The 26088-nt window shown below is 39.3% G+C and overlaps 1 protein-coding gene across 1 annotated transcript; it reads left to right on the forward strand.

Annotated features, from left to right (window-relative positions):
• The first annotated feature begins 1644 nt into the window (after positions 1-1644).
• C9 (complement C9) lies at positions 1645-22598 on the forward strand. Its single transcript, XM_050328836.1, has 11 exons — positions 1645-1793; positions 8235-8352; positions 8957-9104; positions 10457-10604; positions 12268-12406; positions 14040-14255; positions 16027-16267; positions 17744-17872; positions 21053-21231; positions 21430-21658; positions 22419-22598. The coding sequence occupies exons 1-11, from the start codon at positions 1708-1710 to the stop codon at positions 22577-22579; spliced, it is 1794 nt and encodes a 597-aa protein (XP_050184793.1). The 5' UTR covers positions 1645-1707; the 3' UTR covers positions 22580-22598.
• The last annotated feature ends 3490 nt before the right edge of the window (positions 22599-26088 follow it).

Consider the following 26088-nt stretch of genomic DNA (forward strand, 5'->3'; position numbering starts at 1 on the left):
GGCAGCTACTGAAGATGCTTTCTTGCTCCTTTCTTTAGGACCGTGGAAGCTGGATACTTAAATTGCATTGCATTCAGAAGTTTCATTAATTCAGCTTGTGTTACCCAACTTTGCAGGAGAACTAAACTGATGGTGGGAAATTTTAATTAGAACATGTAGCTTATGCTCAAATTATACAACTCCTTTAATAGAGATGGTGCGAGAAAGATAAATCTACTAGGAAGCCTCCATTTTAGACTACCTTGCTTATTTTTAATACTGTTTGATGGTTAAGGGTTGAAAACAACTCATTGCAAAGGAGTTGGTGTCCAGCTTGAAATATAGGTCTTAGGGGGTTTTGCACAGTTTTTTGCACAGAATCAGACTTTTAATTATTATCATTTTTTTCCTTGACTGCAAGGCATCATGTAACTTAGTACCATTAGAAATAAAAAGATTATTGACTGTCTTGGTGTCTGTGTGAAGGAGTATGTTTACCAGCAGTTGAGTTAAAGTTCTAAATCACTGTTTGCTGGTCAAGGAAAAGTTTACAGTCCTACTACGCTGGAATTTTGAAATGGCTGCCAGGATGATCACTCAGAGCTTGTTAGCAGGACAAGCTGGCCGAAGACACTTGCTGGTCTGCTAGCTTACTTTGAGTAGCTGTTTATTCTGAATCTCCGCCTTAAAGAACTGCAAACTGTGAAAGCAGGTATGATGAAGCAATACAGCATTACAAGTGTCTATGTCTTGCATTCTTGCCTAACAAATGAGTTAAGTGCAACTGGGCTCATCAAGCTGGACTGGAACTGCAGCAGATTTAAGTTCCTTTAAGTGAAATTGTTCTAAATTAAGGTTTGAATAGGGAAAAAACTTGCCCTGCCCTATCTCACACACTTCCTCCTCCCCATCACAAAATGCAGAGAACAGAAAATATTAAAAGCACACTTTTTTTTTTCTTTTTTAGCTACCGATGATAATTTGCAATATCCTTACTCTGGATGATTGTTTTAAGCTTGCATCCGGATACTCAATTCTTAACAGCTAAATAGCAGGTTATTTATGAGTGACATGTGACTGTGTCCAACACATGATGCCTTAAATCTGGATTACAGCAAAGTACTCATAAGGAATGTCCTTCTAAAGAGCTAGCTTGTGGTTTGGATGTTGGTGACAGAGTAAAAGCTAGAAGAGTTTTAGTCTTCTTCAAAACCACAAAAAAGTGGTGTGTTGTTCTTTTATATTGGCTGGGGGGGAAATGAAAAAAGAACCTTGGGACTTTAATCCTCCATTACTCCGAATGAGGATTCCAAAGATGTTAGACAGTGAACTTGTTCTTGTAAACAGCTCTGCTTTAGGAACTGTTTGTTCCTTACGTGAGTCACTGCAATGATAGCTTTTTTACTAAGCAGTTAATGGTACTCTAATTCAATACATAATGTCTTTCCTATATTAGAAAGATACTATTAAAGATACTATTAAACAAAATTGGTTTATTTTTAATCTTGAAACTACTCCATAGTATTTTCCAGTCCCTATTCAGAGGAAAAAGTGGAATTTTCTGAAAAGTGGACTTTAGAGCATTTACTGTAAGGCAGTTCTGACCCATTACTGGCATTCTTCGGTAAACACTGTTTTTTGTTTGTTCTCTTGGTAATAAATAACAAAAGGAACAAATAAATAAATTACAAGTTTGATCATGGCTATTTTACTCTATTCAGCTGCAAAATGAGAATCACATGCGTTATCCTGCAGCTTATATCCATACTATGCAGTTTAGGGATGGTTACCTCGCTTCTGGAGGAAAGCAGAAGGTAAGTGTTCTTTGTCTTCTACAGCTGTCTCTACTGTTTTGTTTCTCTTAACACAGAGTATAAACATCCAATGTAGACATTTCTTATGGTAGCTTGCTTAGATATCCTATGGAAAGACAAACTCCCTCTTGCTGTATTTCAAGGAGTCAAATAGCAATACTATATCCATTTATTTTGGATGTGTGTGACACAATAAAGGTAACTGATAGCAATTGAAGCCATATTCTTGCAGGGTGGTGAAGCTCAGGCACCTGTTTTCTGTTGCACACTGAATGTTAAAGTACTTAATCTATTTCTTTCTGAAGACCCTCAATTTTATGCTAACAGTACTTCTCTTACTATTTAAAGTCTGCTTATGTCTAATCTTTGGAAATACAGCCTTTGTCTTTTCACTGCAAGTATCACTAGGAAGAGTACAAATGCTTAATCCCTACAAAATGATCACGTGGAAACAAATAAATCGCTACTCTGTCAGAAATATCTATATGTCATTTATAAGAATGGCCAATAGTTAGTGATGAAAAAACTGTAAGTCTCATGTTGGAGCAAGTCCCAAGGGCCACAAAGTTGATAAGAGGACTGGAGCACCTGCCCTACAAAGACAGACTAAGAACGTTGGGGTTGTTCAGCCTGAAGAAGAGAAGGTTGCAGAGAGACTTCAGAGTAACATTCCAGTGTCTGAAGGGGGCCTACAGGGAAGCTGGAGAGGGACTCCTCAGCAGGAACTGTAGTGGTAAGACAAGGAGTAATGGGTACACACTGAAGGAGGGGAAATTTAGGCTAGGGACCTTAGAGACCATCTAGTCCTAACCACCCCTGTCATGTGCAGAGGCACCTCCCACTAGATCAAGTTGCTCAGAGTTCTGTGCACCCTGGCCTTGAACACCTCAAGGGATGGGGCATCCTCAACCTCCCTGGGCAACCTTTTGCAGTGTCTCACCACCCCCACAGTGAGAAGTTTTTCTGAACATCTAATATAAACCTACCCTCTTTTGATCCATTCCCCCTTGTCCTGTCACTTCACATTCTTGTAAAAAGTCCCTCTCCATCTTTCTTGTAGGCTCCCTTCAGGTACTGGAAGGTCACAGCTAGGTCACCCCTAAACTGTCTTTTTTCTAGATTGAACTGTCCCAATTCTCTCAGCCTTTCCTCAGAGGAGAGGTACTCCTTCCCTCTAATTATCTTGGTGGCTTCTGCACTTGCTCCAACAGGTCCATATCCTTCCTGTGCTGGGGACCCCAGAGTTGGATGCAGTGCTCCAGGTGGGGTCTCATCAGAGCAGAATAGAGTGGTAGAACCCTCTCCTTCACCTGCTTCCCATGCTGCTTTGGATGCAGCCCAGGACATTTGATTTTCTGGGCTGTGAGTACACATTGCCAGTTCACATCCAGCCTCTTATCCACCAGCACCTCCAAATCCTTCTCTCCAGGGCTGCTCTCAGTCTGTTCATCCCGCAGCCTGTGTTGATACTGGGGGTTACCTTGACCCAGGTGCAGTATCTTGTACTTGGTCTTGTTGAACTCATGAGATTTCCATGGACCTGCTTGTCAAGCTTGTCCAGGTCCCTCTGGATGGCACCCCATCCTTCAGGTGTGTCAGCAGCAGTACTCAGCCTGGTGTCATCTGAAAACTTGCTGAGGGTGCACTTGATCCCACTGTGTCTTAATGAATATATTAAATATATATAAATATAAATATAATAAAGATATACAATGAACATGTTAAATATGAACATGTATGGACCCCTGAGGACACCACTTCTCACTGATGTCCACTGGGACCCTGAGCCATTGCCCACATCGCTCTGGATGTGACTGTCCGAACTACTCTCTTATCCATCTAACAGTCCACCCATTGAAACCATCTCTCTCCAATGTAGAGAGAAGGATATTGTGGGGGACTGTCAGAGACCTTAGAGAAAGCCAGATATATGACATATACAGCCTTGCCGCTGATGTAGTCACCCCACCACAGAAGGCCACTACATTGGTCAGGCGCTTGCTTCTTATGTTTTGATGGTTATTATTATTATTATTTTGGTATTCAATCCAATTAAAGTACAGGACTGAAATGTTCATTTATAAACAGTCTTGCCAGAAGATGCAATTATTACAGAGAATCCATAGCAGGCATCTTTGGCCAGCAGCTTGGCTTCCCAGTTTACCAAAAACTCTGCAGCTTGATGATGGTGCTAGAAACTACAGTGGGCAGAGGTTATGTTCTCTTGATGCTATCATGTCTCCAAATTCAAGAGAGCCATGCCTTCCCTCTTGGCCAGTGATAATTAAGAAACCAAGGCTTGTTCTTGAGTCTTCACTTTTGTAGCTGATGAACTCAACAGTCCTCTGTTTTGAAGTATGGCTCAACAATAAATCACCAGAGCTCTGTGGCCTGAGGCTGTATAGAGTGTATTGTGCAATCCAAGACACGGTGAAAACAATTCTGTGTTCTGACTGTGAAATGGCTTTTGCTTTCCAAAGAGTACCCTCCTGTCCCTCAAACCTCTCAATAAAGGATCACAGGGAACGTATTTTGATTTCCTTGCTTGTCTGCCAAGTTCTTGCTTTCAGCTGTCACCTTCAGTGAAGTTCAGAAATATGCTTCACTATAAACTTCTCTAGCACCTGAATACTTGATAATCACCAGGAACAAGATGTACATCTCTATTTAGAAATCCTCTTAGACGTCTCAATATATCTTTAAGGAACCTGTCAGTCTTCACCCTGAGGTGTCAGAATACACATGGTTACTCAGAGATTTACAGTCCTACATCAGTAAGGAAATGAAAAGGTCATATATGCAGATATCTTGCAAATATAGGAAGGAACAAGCTGATTCTCAATCATTTGCTAGAGCAGTAGATTCTAATTTATTTCCACTGTTGATGCTACTGTCTGTTAAGTGGTGGGAAAATATTTCATAAAATACTGTACAGTAACTTTTCAAGCATTACTTGCTTATTATGAACTATCTGTAAGATGAGCTAATTACAGATACAAGTTGTTTTTGAAGAGGCTGGAGAGCTATGTCAAATTTGAGTACACCAGAATTTCACTGAACTGCAGAATACATTGAAAAGTCTAGGTTGAAAGGGACTCCTGGAGGTCTTATACAATGGTCTGTTCAAAACAGGGTTTTAGATTAGGTTATCCAGGGGTCCTGCCAAAGAGTGTTGAATACTTCCAGGGTAACCTGTTCCCTGCATTTCCCTGGGTAATCTATTTCAGTGTTTAATAGTTATAATCATGGCTATTGGATTTATTTTAATAATCAAATGACATTTCCCCTGAAGCAACTTCTGCATTGCCCCTCTATCTTCTATGTAACTACCATCTAAATCTTAGATTTTCCTAGAGAATTTTCTAAGAGATGCTGCACACACTTTTCTTTTTCTTTATTACTTTTGAGTTATAAACCTTACATAACATAGGGTAAGCGAGAAGTGGAATTACAATTTCAAAAATCTTTATCAGTTCCCAGGCAGAAATATCATTCTGATCTATGTAAGCACGCACGCTTAGTCAATGTTTGACATACACACACTTTGTAGTAAACCTTAACAGCACTGAAGAAAAAAAGCTGACCCATCATGACAAGGAAGAAGAAAGGACTCACATTAAAAGTGCCATGTTGAATCTAATCACAGTCTTTCTATGTCAGGGCAAAGAGATAGAATCATAGAAGCATAGAATCAAGTTGGGAAAGATCTCTGAGATCATCAAGTCCAACCCTTGATCCAACACCGCCATGGTTACTAGACCATGGCACTCAGTGCCACATCCAGTCTCATCTTTAAAACCTCCAGGGACGGAGAATCCACTGTCTCCCTGGGCAGCCCATTTCAATGTCTGATCACTCTCTCCATAAAAAATTTCTTCCTAATATCCAACCTAAACTTCTCCTGTAAACTGCCCCTGGCAGAGCTTAAGCCCATGCCCTCTTGTCCTACTGCTGATTGCCTGGGAAGAGAGAGCAACCCCCACCTGGCTACAACGCCTTTCAGGTAGTTGCAGAGAGTGATGAGGTCTCCCCTGAGCCTCCTCTTCTCCAGGCTAAACAACCCCAGCTCCCTCAGCCTCTCCTCACAGGACTTGTGCTCAAGTCCCTTCACCAGCCTCGTTGCTCTTCTCTGGACCCGCTCCAGCACCTCCACATCCTTCCTGAACTGAGGGGCCCAGAACTGGACACAGCACTCCAGGTGTGGCCTCACCAGTGCTGAGTACAGAGCAAGAATCACTTCCCTGCTCCTGCTGCCACACTGTTCCTGATGCAGGCCAGGATGCCATTGGCCTTTTTGGCCACCTGGGCACACTGCTGGCTCATGTTCAGCCTCCTGTCCATCCAAACTCCCAGGTCCCTTTCTGCCTGGTTGCTCTCCAGCCACTCTGTGCCCAGCCCGTAGCGCTGCAGGGGTTGTTGTGGCCAAAGTGCAGGACCCAGCCCTTGGCCTTGTTGAACCTCATCCCATTGGAATCAGCCCAAGTCTCCAGCCTGTCCAGGTCCCTCTGCAAAGCCCTCCTGCCTTCCAGTAGATTACTCCATATCTAATAGTGATCATTAATGGATGCAAAGATAGAAATGTAAGAACAAGGCAGATGTTCAAAGCCATCTACCTCATTATCAGCACTTTTAGCTGCCAACCAGTGGATTACGGATTTTGGTGCACAGAATCCAGCAGAGAATTAGTGAAAGGGAATTCTGTATAAAATGGACTTCTCACAAGGTTGGTTCTATATCTTTATCAATCACCCCAATTCCTGGTGCCAGGGACAAAGCAAAGCTTCATGCTTCCCTACCAGATAAGAATTTGGAAGGTCCCTATTGTACGGAGAGAATTTTTCATTCTTTATCTCATTTTTCCTGGGTATGGAGATTGGGCATTCTTGTGCTCTTCCCTTTTTTACTTTTTTTCAGAATATCACCTATTAAAAGCAATATCCTTAGCCAAGGATTCTTTTCTTGCAGGTCCTGGGTTGAGGTCAGGGGATTTTTGGGAAGGAGCTGTTTAGGAGCAGCAGGCAAGGCAGCTGGGAGTGTGTGATACAGACACTTCCAACAGTAGCTGTGGTGCGTGTTTACTGTATGTGTGTGTGACAGCAGAAAGTCTGAGGCATCAGAGCCAGTCAGGGTCAGCTGATTATATAAAAGGTTGCACAGCAACCCTGTGATCCCTGAACCATTTAAGATTCAATAGCTGGAAAGAGGTTGATTTATCATCTCAATAACAACTTACTGCTTACGTAAACTGAACACAGAATAAATGGCACAAGAAAGTTGGAACAACTGTTGTATCTTTCTTGTCCAAACTGCAGATTTCTCAGTGTTATGGAATCAGGTTATATTTGTTTAGACTCCTGACATGTTTGTACAATCTGAGGGGATCAAAGAGCAGAGAGTAAGGCCCTGCCTGCAATGAAAATACATACGTACATCACACTGGAGGAGCTGCAACCTGCTAGGCTCAGCAAAGAAACTCTCAGCGTAGAGCAGAGACAACAACATTAACCTGGAGAAATGCAGAGAGGGTGAATGAATATAGAAGCATGTAAGGCCAAATTGGAATAAATTACTCAGAGCAAACCAAGCAATTTAGACTTTAATCCTTGATTTCTCTGCTAACATTGTTACCTGTGAAGATAAGGTCACCAGTAACTACTGACACTGGTTTTTAAAATTAATAAGTCATTCTACAGTGCATCGGTTTTTAATATCTACCAGGGGATTTATTTCTACAATGGCCTTTCGCTTAATGAGAACTGGAAGTTTGATGGTGTTTAAAACTGAAATGAACAAAAGGAAGAGTCACTCTAAAAGAAATAGGCCTAACTGCAGAAGTATTCAACTTGAAAAGCTGAACAACAATAAGATAAACACTTGTCTGCTTTTTTTCCAGCAATGTAAGTTAGTCTGCTACCAAGTAATACCAGTATTTATGAGTTTTCTTTCAACTCAGGAAAACATTTATATTTTTATCCAGGCCTAAGAGTAATGCCAATAAAGTTAATAAGCTAAAAAAATCACAAAGGTTTGTATTGAAGTGCTGCGTCTATTCAAGATGTGCTGCTGTGCCTTTGTCTTAAGCTTTGCATATCAGGAAGCAAAGCCACTATCTGAGTGGGGGACTGCAGATGTTCTCTGTGTATTATTGTTCCATTCTCTTCAATAACATGACCCATCAGAAGAGTATTTGTGTGCACAAAGATATATAAAAAAGGGGAGAAAGACCTGGCTTATTAAGTCTTTAAAGTGTTTTTAATGTAATTTTAAACCACCAAAGAATTTAATACTAGGCAGCTGTTTATACAACTAAGTACTGCTATGAAAGTGAAACAGAAATCAACTTGAAGATGCTTCCAAAATATTGGCCCATGGTTTAAATGCAAACTCACATGTGATTTTAGTGTACTGCCCAGGACTGTACTGGAATGTTTTGTTTGACAGCTCTTCAGAAAAAGCTTTCCTCCGGGGAACAAGAGAACTGAATGCTCCATCTCCAATAGATTGTGAACTGAGCAGCTGGAGCTCTTGGGGGTCCTGCGACCCATGCACTTATCAAAGGGTAAGCTGTTGTTGGAAGTCTTTGTTCCAAAACCACAACCAAAGGGATGCTATCTGTTTGATTGTTGGTTATGAGAAAATATCATATTACAACTCTTACTATTGCACATTCATGATTTGATAAAACCCATAATCATTTCAGATCTGAAGTCATAAGAATAAAAGAATAATGTACAATTCTGTCAAGAGTTCTCATTCAAAATGTTTTCTTCATATAAATTTTCTCTTCTGGCCATGCGGATGTTTCTGTTAAAAAGCAGATTTTTATTTTCTTAGGGGAGTTGTTCTTATGAGACTTCAAAAAATAAAAGACGTGAAAGCATACAAAATATAAGTGATGCACTTCCTTCATGGCATGAAATAAAAAAAATCAGTGAAATAAACTAAACAGTGAAAAAATAGCATCTCTACATAGTGGCTGAATATTGATAATTACTAATTCAATATTGTTTTAACCATAAGATATGCCTGTGGAATTTCAAGCAGATATTTCACCGAAGGTGCTTCCTTTTGAAAAGTTCTCAAGTTCATGTGGAAACCCTTCAGTTCTGATAAAATTCTTCTTTCTCTCTGGGCAATGTTAATAGCGTTATTTGTCTTTCAAGTTTCGATCTAGACGTGTTGAACGATTCGGACAATTTGGTGGAAAACCGTGCCTGGAGGCCCTGGGAGACACACAGACCTGTGAAACCAGCGAAACCTGTCCTGCAGAACCAGAAACAGACTGTGGTACTGACTTTCAGTGTAATTCTGGTAAGTCTTGTTTTTGTGCCATATAATGCCTTTACTCAGAAACTACCTTTTACTTAGTGCTGTAAGTTAAATCAATCTCCACTGAAGACAAAATACGTACACAAAAAGAGGGATATGCTTCAGTGCTTTTTCAAATCGAGACGATTTCCTGAAGCAAGACCTTATGCCAGCACTTAAAGACAGTCTGTAGGTAGGTAGGTTCAAAGCCACAATGACAAAACCACAGCATGAACAATGCTTAAGACAAGGTACATTCCTTTCATCTTCCATTATAATTTGCATCTAGTTTGAATTCTTCTGTAATTTCTTCTCCATGATTAGAGGCTGACCATACTGTGAGTATCCTTTCTTCTAGCTTAGCTGCTCCACCTGCTACTGAATCACCATGTTTTATGAAAAATCACTGGGGAAAAAAAAAACCCTGAGAATGAAAGAATTTTAACAGAATGGATATGGAAGGTTACTGATCTAAGTGTTATGATGGATGCTAGCTGGAGACCAGAATGCTTCTAGATTGAAAGCAAGATATAAATTTGTAAAGCAATACATGCATGGCATACGAATGAATGTAGTGCTCAGGATTCATCAAAAATCAGAACAAAATAGGAAGAGTTAATAGTAATAAATCTAGTCAAAAAAGAAATTGAAAGATGGTAAGTGAATTTTGAGTGCCAAGCCATTTTTGGTATTGTTTTAAAATCAGAGTAGTGCAAAGAGAGAAATTAAAAATTGGAAAGTAGGCCTTTAGCTACTAGTTCACAGGCTTTACAGCTGAGGCAGATGACACCAAGAAGTGTTGCTTTATTATTCTGGGGCTAATTTATCTAAATCTTTAGATGCTACAGGGGAAAAAAAATTAATCTTTGTAAAACTTGAGATATACAACCTCAGGAAAATTACTACTTCACTGTTGCTTTAGAACACAAGTCACTGTAGTTTTGGACCCTACAGTGGCCATAGTATTTAAATAATATTGTCCAAATTGCATAATTTAGAAATAATTCTTTGTTGATGTTGAATTTGTATTTCCCGTAGTCTCTTAATTAAAAAAAAAAAACACCCAAACCCAAAACAATCAACATAACAATCAAAGTTTAATATAGAAACAATCTCAGTCTGTAACAACTTTCTTCAGATAACAGCAGTTCTCCTGTGACTTACAGTAATTCCTATGTAAATACAGTAGTATGCAGGGTTTTTTTCATTTGAAAGAGGCAAAGTGTAGAATTTTATCCCTCCTGACAATAATAGAAATGTACTTAGAGGAAGATCTCAATAAAGAGTAGATGAGGGTGTCATTTAAAGTCCATCTTGACAAAACGCATTCACGCAATGTTTTATTCTTTGATTAGGTCTGTGTATAAAGCAACGACTTGTGTGCAATGTAGACGATGACTGTGGAGACAATTCTGATGAAGATCACTGTGACTCTAACCGACGATCACCGTGCCGTAAGGACGACATTGATGTGTCTGAAGTTGGTAGGACTGCAGGGCAAGGGTATGTAGTGAAGTAAAAAGTAGTATTGGGCCTGGTGAAGAGTTTAGGATTGTCTCGACAGCCGGCTGAAAGTGCTGGGGCAAACTGATATTCCCAAAAGTGGAATCTGAATCATGTTTGCATTTGTATTCAGAAATGCTAAGTAGCTTTTGCAAGAACTCTCAACTACCATTTCATTTTGTTTACTTGTGGAGGATAAAATATTTATGCAGACAGTGTAAATCAATTACAAAATTAATAAACAGTCATACATAGGTATTACATAAATTAACTTAAAATGCATATTATTCAAATGTAAAGTTTATATAGATATGTTTCAAGTGACATTTCATAACAAATCAGTAATTCCCAATTACTTTACCAAAAAGCATGTCTAAAAGGGAGAAAATTTCTCTTCATTATTTATACAAGGGGATGCCCTACTGCAATAATACTCTGTCTGCAGCTTTTTTCCAGCATTTTCCGGATTTTTGTTGTTTTCAGGAGTTTTTATCATTAATCTAAGTTAAAAATTAATCTTTTTGTTCTCAGACCCTGCTGCATTTCTTTAGTTTTAAACAAAAAGAAAGCACGACATTGTTTATCTACAGAGTTAGAAGACAGCTATCCAAACTGAACAGATGAAAATAAAAGTGTAGTACAGCACCACCCTGTGTTAAATGAAAAGCATCATCCTTTTCATTTCATTTCTTACTGTGTAAGAGCAAAAATCCTTCTGTTTTAAGCACTTAGGCAATTTTAGATGTAATTTTTGTAAACCAAGAACTTAGGCAATTTTAGAAGTATCTTCTTTATTTTTTTTCTTTCTTTTCTTTTTATTTCTACTAAAATCTTTTACTGAAATTCCATGAGAAAACCTTGTATAGATATGCAGTATTGATGCTGGAGACTTTAATGATTTGATTACCACTTTTTACATTCAGATAGGTACAGGCATTTCTCAGATGTATGTGTTGCAAATACTGAAAAGATTCAAATATATGAACCAGACACAGAAGAGCAAAAAAAATCATACTGAATCCTCCAAGGAGCAATTATTTTTGGAAGTATTTCTTTTGCACCAGTATATAGATGCAAAGAGCTTTACAGACGTGCTTTTCTCCCTTGTTTTGTAATGATTCAGATTTCCTTTCTTATGCTGCAGGAAATACTGTTATTTCACCAGGTCACATCCTTCAAGAAGAGACAATACTAGGAGTAGCTTTATATTCCTTCTACAGATTTGATGAGTGTTGTACACGGTTGATAATGGAGCTCCTACCAGCAAACGAACCAACAAAAGTTAAGAAAAAAACCAAACCAAACCCAGGTTAAATACAGCTTTTGAGATGTACTTTTAAATCTATAAGGAATGCTTTCTCACAAATTTGTTGGTCAAGCAGAAATGATTTTAACCTCCTTTTATTCCTAAAGTTCTCACTGTGTTTGATGTTTAACATCTTTTGTTTATTTCTTATACATGATCCTTAAAGAGTTTTAAAAAGATATATCCTTATCTGCATTTCTTAGATCAGAAGACCACAAGAAATGAGGCAAGCTGCCTGGATGAAGCAAGATTCAGTTTCATATCTCCAGTCTCCATCTCTTACAGAAAATGACATTTCCAGCCTTCATACCGTTGTCTATAGGTGCTGATACCCTCTCTTTTGTATTTTTCTTGTAGAAGCAATGTTTTAGGGATGCTGCCAATGGCCAACCCATTTAACAATGAGTTTTTTAATGGTCTTTGTGAAAGAGTGCGTGATGGAAACACACGGACATACTACCGCAAGCCATGGAACGTGGCTGCTCTCAATTACGATGTAAGTTTAAGTCCTGTGCAAAATAAGATGTGTTCAGCTGAATGCTGAATCCTGACATCCTCTTGGAAGACTCAGCATATCTCTTGAGTCAGGCAGCTGCAGCTTTTTAGCATCAAGGTTGCGCTGAAGTCTAGAGGAAAACAAGTTATGTTATCATTTACTTTGGCAGTTAAGCTCAGTTGTGTCAGATAAACTCCCACATGTTCATTGCTGCACCTTTGCACAACAAATGAAACTGTCTGGAATGTTTACAGTATGAGTGGATGAGATGAGCAGAAGTTGTACAGAAAGGATTATGGTACCTAACTTTTACTGGGTAGAGAAGCAATTAAGCTAATTTTTCAAAGGGACTGAAAAAAAAAGGCAGGAATAGTATTATGATACTCTGGTCCTACTTGGTTTTCCTCTATCTTGCTGAAAAAAAAAAAATTAATAGGCTTTTGAGTTTCAGACTATGACTTCCAGTGAGGCCTGAACACCAAAAATGCTGATGATCTTTGCAACATAAATGTCAGATGCATTTCAGAAATCAAAGCAGTATTTTGCTTACCAAAAGTTTTGCCTGTTTCTGCTAGAAGGAATTTCATAAAACAAATACAATTTAAACCAGCTCCTGCCCAAAATTAATAAATCTGACCCAAGAACATTGCTTATATTTGATTTTGAGGTAGAACCATTTTCAGTTATTAAAATTCTATATTCTGCTGAAGTATACTAAAGCAAACAACGCTGAAATAGGTATTACAAAATTAGCTATTGTCTGCTGTAAGAAAGGAAGGAAAAATCATAATTCTGACTCATTTCAGGTGTCAGGACCTATTAGCAGATCTTATCTCCATTCTAGGAAAGAGATGGAGACTATTATTCCTTACACAGAATCACAAAATCTCCTGAGTTTGGAAGGGACTCACAGGGATCATCAAAGTCAACTCACAGCCCTGCACAGGACCATCCCCAAGAGTCACACCATGTGCCTGATAGCATTGTCCAAATACTTCTTGAACTCTGTCAGGCTTAGTGCTGTGGCCACTTCTTTGGGGAGCCTGTTCCAGGGCCCAACCACCCAAGATGCTGGATGAAGCACCTTTTCCTACTATTTGACCTGAACCTCCCCTGACAAAACTTCAGACCATTCCTTCGGGTCTTGTCACTGGTCATCAGAGAGAAGAGATCAGTGCCTGCCCCTCTGCTTCCCGTGTGAGGAAGCTGCAAACCATGTAAGGGAACTGTTAATTCACATAAGTTACCTTGGCAGTGTTAACCCTGAGATTTAATACATGCTGAAATATTGTCATTGCAGTTTTCTCTTCACCGTTGAATAACTGAACTGATTGAGATGAGGTGGTTTGTGGAGGGAATGGTATTTCTGTTTCCATTTGATTTGTTTTAAAAGATAAAAAGAGCTGTAAGAAAATATATTGCTAAGTGATGCAAAAGATTTGAAGTGTTACATAGATTTTTCTATTACTGCCTGTTTTGTTTTCTTATACAACCTTTCATTACCTTTTCTCAAACAAAGGCAGACAAAACCTTGTTTTTTTCTTATACAACCTTTCCATTATCTTTTCTCAGACAAAAGTAGACAAAACCTTGTTTTGTTTTCTCATGCAACCTTTTCATTATCTTTTCTCAGACAAAAGCAGACAAAACCTTCACATCACTATACTACCATGACCGTGCAAAAATGTTTCAAGAGATCTACGTGGAAAGCCAGAACCACTTTAGTGCTGACCTGTCTCTGAAATACACACCTACTGATGGAATCAAAGATGGTATAAAAGTAAATGGCAAGTTTTACTATGGAAAGAATAAAACCTTAAGTTCCATCCTCTATGGCTTCACTGAAAGGGTGAGTTTAATTCACCTAAAGGTTTTAATGAAAATATTCTACAAACAGTACAATTTACACAGTGTATAAACACTGCTCAGAGATAAAAAAAAATCTCTGCATTATCAACCCTGTGTTCAGCACAAATCCAAAACAGAGTTCCACACTAGCCACTGTGAAGAAAATTAACTTTATCCACAAACTAGCACAACATGACATTATGATCTAATCTAGCAGCTGTGTGCTGAGTCATATACAGTTTCTCACCCTGTATGATAAGGTCTGTGATCACAACATGCCATCATGTACAAGGCACATCAACTCCATAGTGCTGATGTGCACCACATGAAAGTAAGAACAGATCTGCCTCAACTAATTCAAATTTTTCAGGTTTGTCAGCCTTGTTATCTAGGATCAGTTCAGAGCTCTGAAGGTCAAATGAATATAAGGGAAAACTAGTATAACTTTCACAACCTGTTAATTAAAATAAAGAGAAAGGTCTGTACTATAAAGATAAATTGACACACAGCACTGACTTTGCATTGGTATGAGTTTTCTTGGGATGGAAAAACTCAAACCATAAATCTCCACAGATGCAAAAGATCAAGTTCTGTAGCTCAAGGTGTTTTGTGGACTGCTTATAGTCTAGTGGCCTGTGATAAGAGTTTTGGCCTCAAATTTTTGCTTGGAGATCTGTTCAGAGGATGAGTCACAACCTGTTACCAGCTGAGTTCCATCCCTGTAAACTCGTGGCCGCAGGGTAGTGGAGTGGTAGTCTCTGGATGGGAACTCTCCAGCGCTAACCTGTAAGTTGAAGCCAGGAGAAGCCTGGAGGCACCTGGATTTGGTACATCCTGGTTGGTAGGACTATTGCATCTGCAAAATTTCCTCACAGTCATTTAGATGCCTGCAGACTTCTGCTAGTCTCAAGCAGCATCTGAGTCAGTAGTTTAAGATCCTTTAAATGGTGCCAGCTGTGTGATGGTCAGGTGCTGGACCCTTTTACAAACCTCCTACTGGGCACTACTGTTAATGGAGTCACATAGGTACTGCAGATAACAGTGGTGTTTGGAAGGCATATGTTTGTTTAGATTCTTAAGTAACTCTTTCACAAGATTTTATTTCACACATTAAGGGCAGTAGCTAGTTTCTAGTTTAGAATATGAAATGAAGCCACCTGGAGTGGATGTTACAAAAGTGTCAGTCACTGTAGCTAGACTTAAAATGCATGTATAGGTCAAATGACTCATGGATATTTTCTCTCATTAATTTTCATTTTATGATGTTATTTTAGGGGGTTTTGTTCTTAATTGGAGCTGTGCCCTTCCTTTTGACAGTCTGAGAATAACAGGGAAGTCATCCAAATAAAAAGAGAGAACTTAGTTCTGCTCTGACTACAAAGACAAAACTCCATCTGACCCAGAGTGGGCAGCTTCTGTTATCTATATAGAATTACTTATCAATGTTATGAAAGTCAGAAAGCCACTTTCAGTAGACATTGTGCTTAAAGAGAAGAACCTGTTGTCAAATAGATCACAAAGGGCTTGCTGAAATTAGTAAGGGAACAGTCCTGCAAAATTGGAAGAACTGAAATTATGTAAGTCTCTTGCTACTTCTTTAGTTTAAATCAGAGAATGTTTAATCAAACAAGTCTGACACTCTTCCAAAACACTAGAATGAATGCCACATTTAAAAGTGCTGCAGTTTCTTTACAAATAAAATAGAACAGATTTTCCTGCTGTGCTGCATACCAGAATGGCACTCTCATCTCTTTTCTTCTTCCTGCATTCAGAACCAAACCTTTCTGCATATAAAAGGAAAGATTCAGCTGGGAAGATTCCAAATTCGGAGTCGTGATGTCCGTCTCTCGGATAGTTTCCTAAATGATTTAAAGTCTCTGCCTGCTGAATATGATAAGGGGGAGTATTTCAAGTTGCTAGAAATTTATGGAACTCACTATGCGGTCTCTGGAACTGTAGGAGGAAAGTATGAACTTGTGTACGTGCTGGACAATTACGCTATGTCTCAAATAGGTATGCATTTTTTTTGCCTTTCTGTGGTAAAAAATGCTCTGGCCAAGTCTCCAGGCATCCAAAGAGATGTATGACAATCAATCTGTCTATACGTTTATATGGAGCAATACTGAGAATAAGTGTGTGCTGCTTGTGGCACACTGGTGACACGACAGAATTACATGAGTTCAACAGATATTACAGCCAGCCTTTCTAACTGACAGAATTATTTGAAGTCTCTCTTTTGAGTCTATAACTTAGAGGGATTTAAAAAAACCTAAAAAAAAAAACAACCAACCAACCAACCAAACAAACAAACAAACAAACAAAACCACAAAAAAAACCAAAAAAACAAAAAACAAACCAGCTTAAAAACACCTCTTGAAAATAGTAGGAATAGTAATTGCTGTGACATGATTTAGAAGAGATTCACAAAGCCTAGAAAATCTGCCTAAACCTTAAATCCAATTTGCTAGGTGATATTTTTTTGTGTTGCAATCACTCTAAAAGTATGGTGGTGACAAAAAACAAGGATAAAATTAAAGTACTTCTTAGAAATCATATGGTGTACTTGAGTGTGTTGAAACTGATTTCATAGCCTTTAATGCTCACACTAGAATTTTCCATGTCCTAGTTAAGATAGGAAAGTAGAAATTTAATCCTCCTTCATGTGCAGTTCAGAAATATGTGGGTTTGTGCTGGATTAAAGTGATCACTCTTGAACAAAGTTTAAAAAGGCAATTCTCATGCTGATTTTGGAGATCAGAAAATAAGTACCTGCTGCATGCAGCACCAGCAACAATATTACTATCAGATATTCAGGCTATGCTAAGGGGCATTGGGTGAAGGTGTCACATATCCCACTGTTAGTTTGTTCAGAACCTGGAGACTGTGGTGATAGATTTTATTTTTTTTTAAGTACAAATTTTAATCACAATTCTTTCTGAACACAAAAGTGAAGTTGCAGATTATACGTTTTGAGTTTATTAAACAGAAAGGAGATGTTGGAGACAGTACTGGATAGAGGAGGATTAGAATTTATGGGAATAGTGTACTTGTAAGAGATTAGTTACCTTGATTAACTTTATGGGGAAAATGAGTGGAGAAACTTGCTTGAGGTTAGGAGATAGAGACTGGGAGAATTGAATAATTTGGCACATAGAAAGTGTAAATGTTAAGCAGATGTGAAAGAAAAAAATCTCAATCTAATAAATGGAAAAAATGGTTCCTAGAGGGCCATTTGCTTTCCACTAGATCAAGAAAAATAGAAATCCATTTTTAATATTTTCCTAATCACTATAGATCATACCTGCATCTGCGCAGGCACTTCAAATACAATCATCCTCATATTCATTTCATGGAAGACGACAAAGCAGAAGATAAATGGGAGGAAGAAAGACATAAGCATTTTCAATAACCCCGAAATTTATTCTCTATGAATAATATCACATTATTTATGGTTGTTCAACCTCTCTAATCACCTTTTTCCACTTCCAGGTGTCACTGTAGAAGATGTGAAAAAATGCCTTGGCTATCACTTAGATGCTGGTGTTGCATATCATAACTTTGATGGAGATTTTAATATTGATGGTAAAAATTGTCAAAAGATTAATGTGAGCAAAGGATGTAAGTATGGCTGTAATTTAATTTATGTCTTTTTCCTTAAGAAAAGATGATACCAGATGTTTCCCCTTTTATAATCAATATAGTTACTGCTTTTAGTAGACCAATATAGGTGAGGCTGACACACTCACAGGCTCTTGAGACAGCCTGAGAACGTGTTCCGAGCACACACACACGAACACACCTACATGATGGATACAGACATACACACATCACTGGCCACATAAATAAATACAGACAATAGTATAGCACTCAGGCACCAACAGCTTCATCCTGTTATCTGATCGGGGTGAAAGTCTTTTAGTGGGTAATATCACAGAAACACAGGATGGTGGATGTTGGAACAGTCCTTTGGAGGCCATCTTATCCAGCTTGCCAGCTCACACAGGTTCATCTAGAGCAGATGTTCTTCCCAGGCAGCAGAGGCCTCAGAGACTTCAGGCCCTCCACAATATACATGGATAGCTAAGACAGATCCCTCTAACAGCTGACGTTAAATATTCAATTGAGCCAGCAACTGGATTGTTAGAGTCTCCCATTACTCACTCACAGATATACAACACGAGGCCCACAGCTTTGCTTCCACCACTCAGGTGGCACAGACCACCTGATGCACCCCAACACACACCCACATACATGCTATGGATGTCTCCAGTAAGTGGCCTTAGTCACCCAGTCTACCCAGCAATTGGTGCTTGAATCCTCTTACCTCCAGTTGCCTTAGACAGATATACCCTCACATGCAAACAGGTCTCTCAGTCAAATCAGGGACCTTGAGGTCTCTCCAGTATTTGGCCTAGAAACCCTGGTCACTCCAGTAGCCATCTCTTCCACTTGTCTCACTCTGGAGACATAGAATCATAGAATCACAAAATGGTTTTTGAATGAGATTATCTGGTTCTAACACCCCACCATGGGACGGGATTCCACACACTAGATCATGTTGCTCAGGCTCCCATCCAACTTGGTCTTGAACACTTCCACAGATTAGGCATCCACAGTTTCTCTGGACAACCTGTTGCAGTGCCTCACTGCCCTCTGAGGAAAGAACTTTTTCCTATCATTTAATCTAAATCTCTCCTCTTTTAGTTCAAAACCATTCCCATTGTTCTGTCACTATTTAGCCATGTAAAATAATCACCCTCCTCTCTTTTTGTAAGCCCCTTCTAAGTACTGGAAGACTGCAATGAGGTCTCCCCAGAGCCTTCTCTTCTCTATGCTGAACAGCCCCAACTCTCTCAGCCTGTCCTCAGAGGAGAGATGCTGCAGCACTCTGTCCATTTCTGTGGCCCTGCTCTGGGCTTGCTTCAACAGGTCCATATCTTCCTTGTGCTGAGGACCCTGAGCCAAACACAGGTGATGTCTCACATGAGCAGAGCCGAGTGGCAGAATCCCCTTCCTCTTCACGCTGCTTTTGATGCAGCCCAGGACACTATTGGCTTTCTGGGCTGTGAGTGCACATGGCCGGGTCATGTCCAGCCTTTTATCCACCAGCACCCCCAAGTCCTTCTCTGCAGGGTTTCTCTCAATGAGTTCTTCTTATGGTCTGTACTTATGTCTAGCATTTTCCAGCTCAGGTGCAGCACCTTGCATTTGGGCTTGTTGAATTTCATGAGGTTTTGGTGGGCCCACTTGTCAAGCTTGTCTGGGTCCCTCAGGATGAAATCCCATTCTTCTGTTGTGTCAACTGCACCACTCAGCTTTGTGTAATCTGCAAACTTGCTGAGAGTGCACTTGATCCCACTGTCTATGAGATTGATAAAGATATTAAATAGCACTGGTCCCAAGACATTCCTGAGGGACACCACCCATCACTTGACTTCCACTTGGACATATGCCCATTGACCACAACCCTCTGGCTGTGTCCATCTGTACAATTCCTCACCCACCAAATGGTCTATCCTCCAAAATCCAAATCTCTTCAACTGGGAGATAAGGATGTTGTGTGGGACTGTATCAAAGGCCTTACAGAAGCCTAGGTAGATTACATCAGTTGGTTTTCCCTTCTTTCCATTGCAGTCACTCCATGATAGAAAGCCATCAGATCTAGGCCAGAGTAACATTTTCTTTGATACCTGACTCCCAAGCCACTTACCTGCTAGTCTGGTTTAATACCTTCTAGTGATCACCCATGGCGTATCTATCCTCACTTGCTCCAGTTGTTGGCACTACAAACACCAGGTCCCTGTCAATCGTTGTCCAACCCTGGATGCTGGCACACAGATCTCCATACACATGCAAGCACACAGAATAGAGTCCCCTTGCCGTAGAAAATAGTTAGAAATGGAGTTTAATGGTAAGTCAGGACAGACTGCAAAGATAAAAGGCAGTACATGGCAAACAAGCTTACTGATCAGTCACCTTTCCATACAGAATCAGCCCCATTTTTTTACTTTTATGCCTCTATCTTCCCATATTTGTTCCTCCCAAAGCCACCATGATCACCCCTTACCTCTTCATTGACACTCCTCTAAATATATGCCAATTATTTAAGTTTGTGCAATCCCAAAATACCATTCTATGCATCCAGAGAGCCATTCCATTGAGTCCTCTGGGTCTTACTCATTCCCAGCCTCATCCTGCAGTGCTAATGGCTCTGCTGGGACAGGCCTCGGAGGAGTCAAGGCAGGGGCTCCCTTTCTCTGATTAGCCTAGCTGTGTTCCCTTGCCTGTCACTGTTTCTCTCTGCTCCCTTGTGTGTCTGGAGATGGGCTTTGTTTCACATGACATAAAAATTGCAGAAAGGAAGGAGATTTACTACTGAGTGCAGAAGAGGCTATTTATTTCAGTTCTCTGCTCTCATGTTTGAGTTATGAAGCAAAAGATGCTACTCTTGTATTTGTTGCCCTTTTCTGGTTCTGCTCAGGTGACACAGTAGCATTACTCATATTATCTTCGGCTTGTTGTCAAATGACTATGATCTCCACAATATCTTTCAGTTTGTCATATGCCTTCTTTTCCTTCCAGATATAGGGTTTTCTACTTTAATTGCAAAATAGATTTCCTCCCACATAAAAGGTATGAGCAAAGAAAGACTGAATTCTGCTACGACCAGTTAGTGAAGGGTTCTCTCTACAATCATTTTACAAGGAGGGACTGGTAGAACTAGAGGGACAACTGTGCTTCTGGATGCATGGGCATTAAACACTCTTCTTCTTCATCCTCTCTTTTTTCTTTCTGTAGCTGAATATACTGATGATGCAGTCATTGATGATGTCTTTTCCTTAGTTGAGGGGGGAAAGATTGACTTTTCAGTTAAAATAGAAGAAATGTTACTACGAGGATCCAAAATGGTTAATGTAGAGGATTACGTAGAGTGGGCGAAATCTTTGGTTGATGCTCCAGTAGTGATACAGCAACGGGTAAGTACAGCTTATTCAAAGCTGCAGCTTTTACAGTTTCAAAGTTTTGTTCTAAGATGGAGCTAAGATGCCAAGTTTATCATGAACTTTAAGGTATTTTCTTCATCTTGACAGTTTCATCAGATGTTTACCCTAGTGATGGTTATATAAAAAGAACTGTGGAAAAATGTGTTTTGCATGGGCTTTTTTCTTCCGCAGCCTTCTCCAATACATACACTTGTTCCAGTTAAGATGAGAGATGCATATTTAAAGAAACAAAATTTGGAAAGAGCAATTGAAGACTACATTACCGAATACAGTGTGTGCAAATGTGAACCCTGCAAAAATGGAGGCACCGTTGTGCTGGTAGATGGAGCCTGTACATGCCTGTGCTCAAGCTATTTTAAGGGAATTGCTTGTCAAATTCCCAAATCTACATTAATTGAAGGTGAGTAAGTACTCAGAATAAACTAAAATGAGAATATTTGTTGTTAACAATATCCTGACAAAAGGAGCCTTCATAAGGACAAAAGTATTTTATAGCACTCCATTATACCTACTGCTGGCAAATCTCGTGGATATAATGGTGTGGAAGTAGGTGTAAGTTGCGGGGTTCTTTCCATAAAGAAGGTACTCTAATTATAGACTTCATTGTCCCACACACATTACTGTGTCTGGAATGATGTGAAGTTCCAGTACACAGGAGCATTGTTGAAGCATGATGCAGCAGTGGTAAACTGCTTTCAGGGAAAAAGCAATCCCAGCATGTCCTAAACTATTTTGTCTTCAGCCTTCTGCGAAAGTGTTACATTTGCAAACATACAATCACATTTCAGAATTACTGTGCTAGCTTAATATTTGGTTGGTCTGCAAAAGGGAAGAGGAAGAAGAATGCAGTTCAGCAACTGACAATGCAAAAAATTTATTGTGCAGTAAATTCATTCTCTATGGCCAGGTTTTTAAAGCACAGGTGCTCAAAATGATCCTTAGAACTTGATTCCTAGATGAAAAAATTGTTGAAAGCCTGTTGCTCTTAAACAACACCACTGACAAGAGCATTCTCAAAAGCTAAATCTGTGCTTTGGGTTGCGTGCTGGAGGCTGCAATGATCTGCAGAGTCACCATAGCTCAGAATGTAAGAGTTGAATCATGTATTCCTTGAGAGAGGTAGGTGAACTAATCCTAGTATTATGGTGTCTTAATACCAGTTATCATTGATGGAGGCTGGAACTGTTGGAGTGCCTGGTCCCCCTGCGTCAATGGAGAAAGCACTCGAACTCGCCAGTGTAATAATCCTGAACCAGGACCTGGTGGCAAACCATGCCAGGGAGAAAGCATTGAAAAACGGCCCTGTGAAGAAAATAAATAGCTGTGCTCCTCAAAAACAGGTAAGCAGCTTATTTAAATGTGTAATTGAAGTTTATAGTAAATGATCAGAAAATACTTGGAGCATTTCAGAGACATGGTTGACGAAGTGCAGGGCAAGTCCACTTACACCTTTCATTTAAATAATTTAAACCTGTTCTGATATAGCTGATCAGCCACCTTGTGTCAAATTTGAGAATGGTTAGATTTGTATTTGAATGCCAAGTAATTTTGTATTACAGAACTCAAGATTACAACGGATTTCTGGATAAGAACAGACTAAAAATACAATTCCTAAAAACCCAGATTTCACGTCCAGTTAGACTTCCCATCAAACAGTTTATATTTTAGAGAGAGGGGAAAAGACATATTTCCCAGAAAAAAAAATATTAAGACAGTTCAGGAAACCAAATTCTCTTCCTTGATAAATAGAATACTTAAATCCAACAAAGCTAGTGTTCTAACAATTTTGGAACTTTTAGCTTGGAGAATTTTCTTCACCTGCTGAAAACAAGAAGATTGCAGTCATATACAGTTGTATATGACAGTAATAGTTCCTATGCCTTGGAGGAAGTGTTTGGGTTTTCTGCTTAACATATTGGCATAAGTTCTTTATCTTCTGGGAAGTCACAAGAAGGAAGGGGGTGGCAAGATAGGGAAAAGATGTTGAATGTTTCCCCAGTGAAAGTCCTTGATGATAATTCTTGCGATATCACCTCAACTTGTACCAAAAATATATAACTGAAGACTTCTTCTATGTCTTCCCACTCTCAGCTTCAGTACAGTTCAGCTACATCTAATATTTTACTGCAACCTGAAGAAAACATGGCCAGCAAGGCTTAACACCACTGATAGGCCATCTAGCCCTACATAAGGGAACTGAAAAAAAGGGAATTATAATTATTCATGACACATGCATATTTATGTATGTTTCCTGTGTTATGTCATAGTAAAACCTCTGAAAAAGCAATAACCTATCTTTGGCTTCTGATATTTATATGCCTTCAGCCATGTGGTGTACTCACTCTCCAAGCAGAAGTCTGATAGTGCCATTTTCTGAAAATCACACTGTGTGTTTTGATCCATACTTTATAGAACCACAGAGTGGGTCAGGTTGGAAGGGATCACATTGGATCTTCTGGCCCAACTTCCCTGCTCAAGCAGGTCCATCCCAGAGCACATGGCACAAGATCGTGTCCAGCATTCATTAGAATCGTTTTACATTAGTCATATTTGAGGCACAGTGAAGTCATGCTCTTGGTGAGCCATAAGACTGCAATTTCTCTTAAATTTTAACCAATAATATATTGTGGCTACTACCTTCTATCACTTCTTCATTATTTTTTCTTCTTTTTTAGAAAAAAATAATGGATTTCAAACCAATTCCACCAATCACAGTTTCTGCTGTCCAGCCAGATACCTGAGAGCAGTGGAATGGCATGATAAAAGTACCTGCAGCTTAAATGATCATAAATCAAAACAAAGTAATACACCAATAAACGTATTAACAGTCATATGATGATCCACTGGCTATGGTCAATCTTTTATTTGTCTGTGGCTGTCATTAGAGCATCTATTCCCCATCTTTGTTAGTCAATGGCAGAACGGTGTCCCTTTACAGCTGTTTTTTCATAATTCTTTGTGGTATGTTTTCAAACTGATTTTCAAGAATTCAAATCCCACATGAGTATCAGAATAATGTATATGATATCCATTATGTTAGTAAAGAACCTGTGAGAGTCTTGTCTTCAGCAAAACACCCTTGTGGATTTATTTCCAGCCCTACATTTTACATCTAATTCACACCATGAATCACCAGCCTGTTTATGAAGACATGCAGCTTTGCTAGACTTATTACTTCTCCCAATGCTGAATTGTCCCACTTTGTATCTTGAGTATGTCAGTGAGTTAAAGGTTATTATATTAAATCAGAGGCACATTAGAAAGGGATAGAGGAATTGTTATATTACCATCCTTTTTTTTTAGCAGAACTTCCAAAGGAAACAAGGCTAATCCAATTGTATTGTCATTGCACCCACCTGTCAGTCTCCCTCAATTATTTTTGAACCTAGTAGACAATTACTGGAAAATTTGTCTGAGGTGGGGAGGAAGGATAGTTCTCAAAGAGGTTTCATTTAAAAGGGCAGCTAAGTTGAGAAAACAAAAGGAAATTAGTGTCTCTGTTGAGCAAAAGATATCCATGTTAACTTAGCTATAGTACTAGACTTCAGAAAAGCTACATGGAAGCAAGATATAAGGAAACAGTCAATAACAAAGGTATATGAGGGATTGTGTGGTTTGGAAATATAGGAATAGTAAAAGTCATCTGATCAATGAGATTGGTCCCCTGCATATTGACAGTCCAGGTCTGGTAAAGTCCCCTAGAACCTTGTTTATGTGCTTCCTGCCCACCACAAGTAGCTCTAAAGAGTCTGAGTATCCAAGATCAAACATTATGAAAGAAAGCAGGAAAGAGAACTGTTTCCCAGGTCCCTATGGTAGGAGAGCATTCAAAAAGTCGAAGTGTGCTGACAGCCAAAGGAAGTGAATCATACATACCCTGTGCTACAAAGGCAGAACAAAAAAGGCCTTTCACTGCTCCCTACCACCATTAACAGTTCCCTTCAGACCACGGGTGTGGCAACAGTTTTCCCCTAATAGGGTTCCACTTGTTCATGTTCCCAAGTGCAAACAGGATTTTTTCAATGGATGCAATACACATGCCCCTAGCAATCCTTCAGTCTTCCTGGGACATTTCAGAAAGCCTCAAACCTAATACTTAGGCTCTTTATGGCGTTGTGCACCTGTAATAAAGCTGTTTTTGGTGGAAGATCCAATGTTACTATCTCATAGTGGGAATAGCAGAAATCTTCATCAAGAGCAGAGGTATCAGGTATCAGGAAATTCCTATGAGAGTGATTCCTAAGGAGCTGGACACAAAAACATTACTGCTTAAATAAAATACAGAGGATAGGTCTAGGGAAACCTACCACACACAATCAAAGACTTAACACTCAGTGTGAACAGACATGGTACCAGGTATCTTTCCAGTACAGTTAGTATTCTATATCTGATAAACAGATTTTTTTTTTTTCTAGCAGCAGAATTCTCCCTCTACTGTGATTAAGTCTCTTTTATAAATTTTTCATGTAGCATATGGAAGCCTTACTGATCTACTTCCTCCTCTATTCTTTTTGAAAGATCATTCCTGAATGTGAATGACCATAAATGAATATAAATTCCCATTTTAAATGTACTTCTAATCTATTTATACCCATTTTATTTCAATCCCTTTTTTTTAATAAATAATCATTCTTGTCTCATACTTGCAAATCTTCTCATAACCTTTCACCTCCACTTTCTTAAGTTACCCAAGTTACTCTTTCAATGTCCTTTCAATGTCTTTCAGAAGCCAGGAAGTCCTTCTAGTCATATTAGAAGATTTCACTTCTAATTCTGTCAGTTTAGATTCATGGTCACTCAACATAATTTACTAGAACAGCACACAAGACT

The sequence above is a fragment of the Myiozetetes cayanensis genome, unplaced genomic scaffold (genome assembly GCF_022539395.1).
Source record: "Myiozetetes cayanensis isolate MyiCay16 unplaced genomic scaffold, myiCay2020 scf4, whole genome shotgun sequence".
Taxonomy (NCBI): Eukaryota; Metazoa; Chordata; class Aves; order Passeriformes; family Tyrannidae; genus Myiozetetes; species Myiozetetes cayanensis.

Coding starts and splice junctions, on each gene's coding strand:
- C9 (XM_050328836.1), top strand. CDS start 1,708: ATGAGAATCACATGCGTTATCCTGCAGCTTATATCCATACTATGCAGT. Junction 9,105..10,456: donor TGACTTTCAGTGTAATTCTG/GTAAGTCTTGTT, acceptor TTCTTTGATTAG/GTCTGTGTATAAAGCAACGA. Junction 16,268..17,743: donor TTACGCTATGTCTCAAATAG/GTATGCATTTTT, acceptor TTCCACTTCCAG/GTGTCACTGTAGAAGATGTG.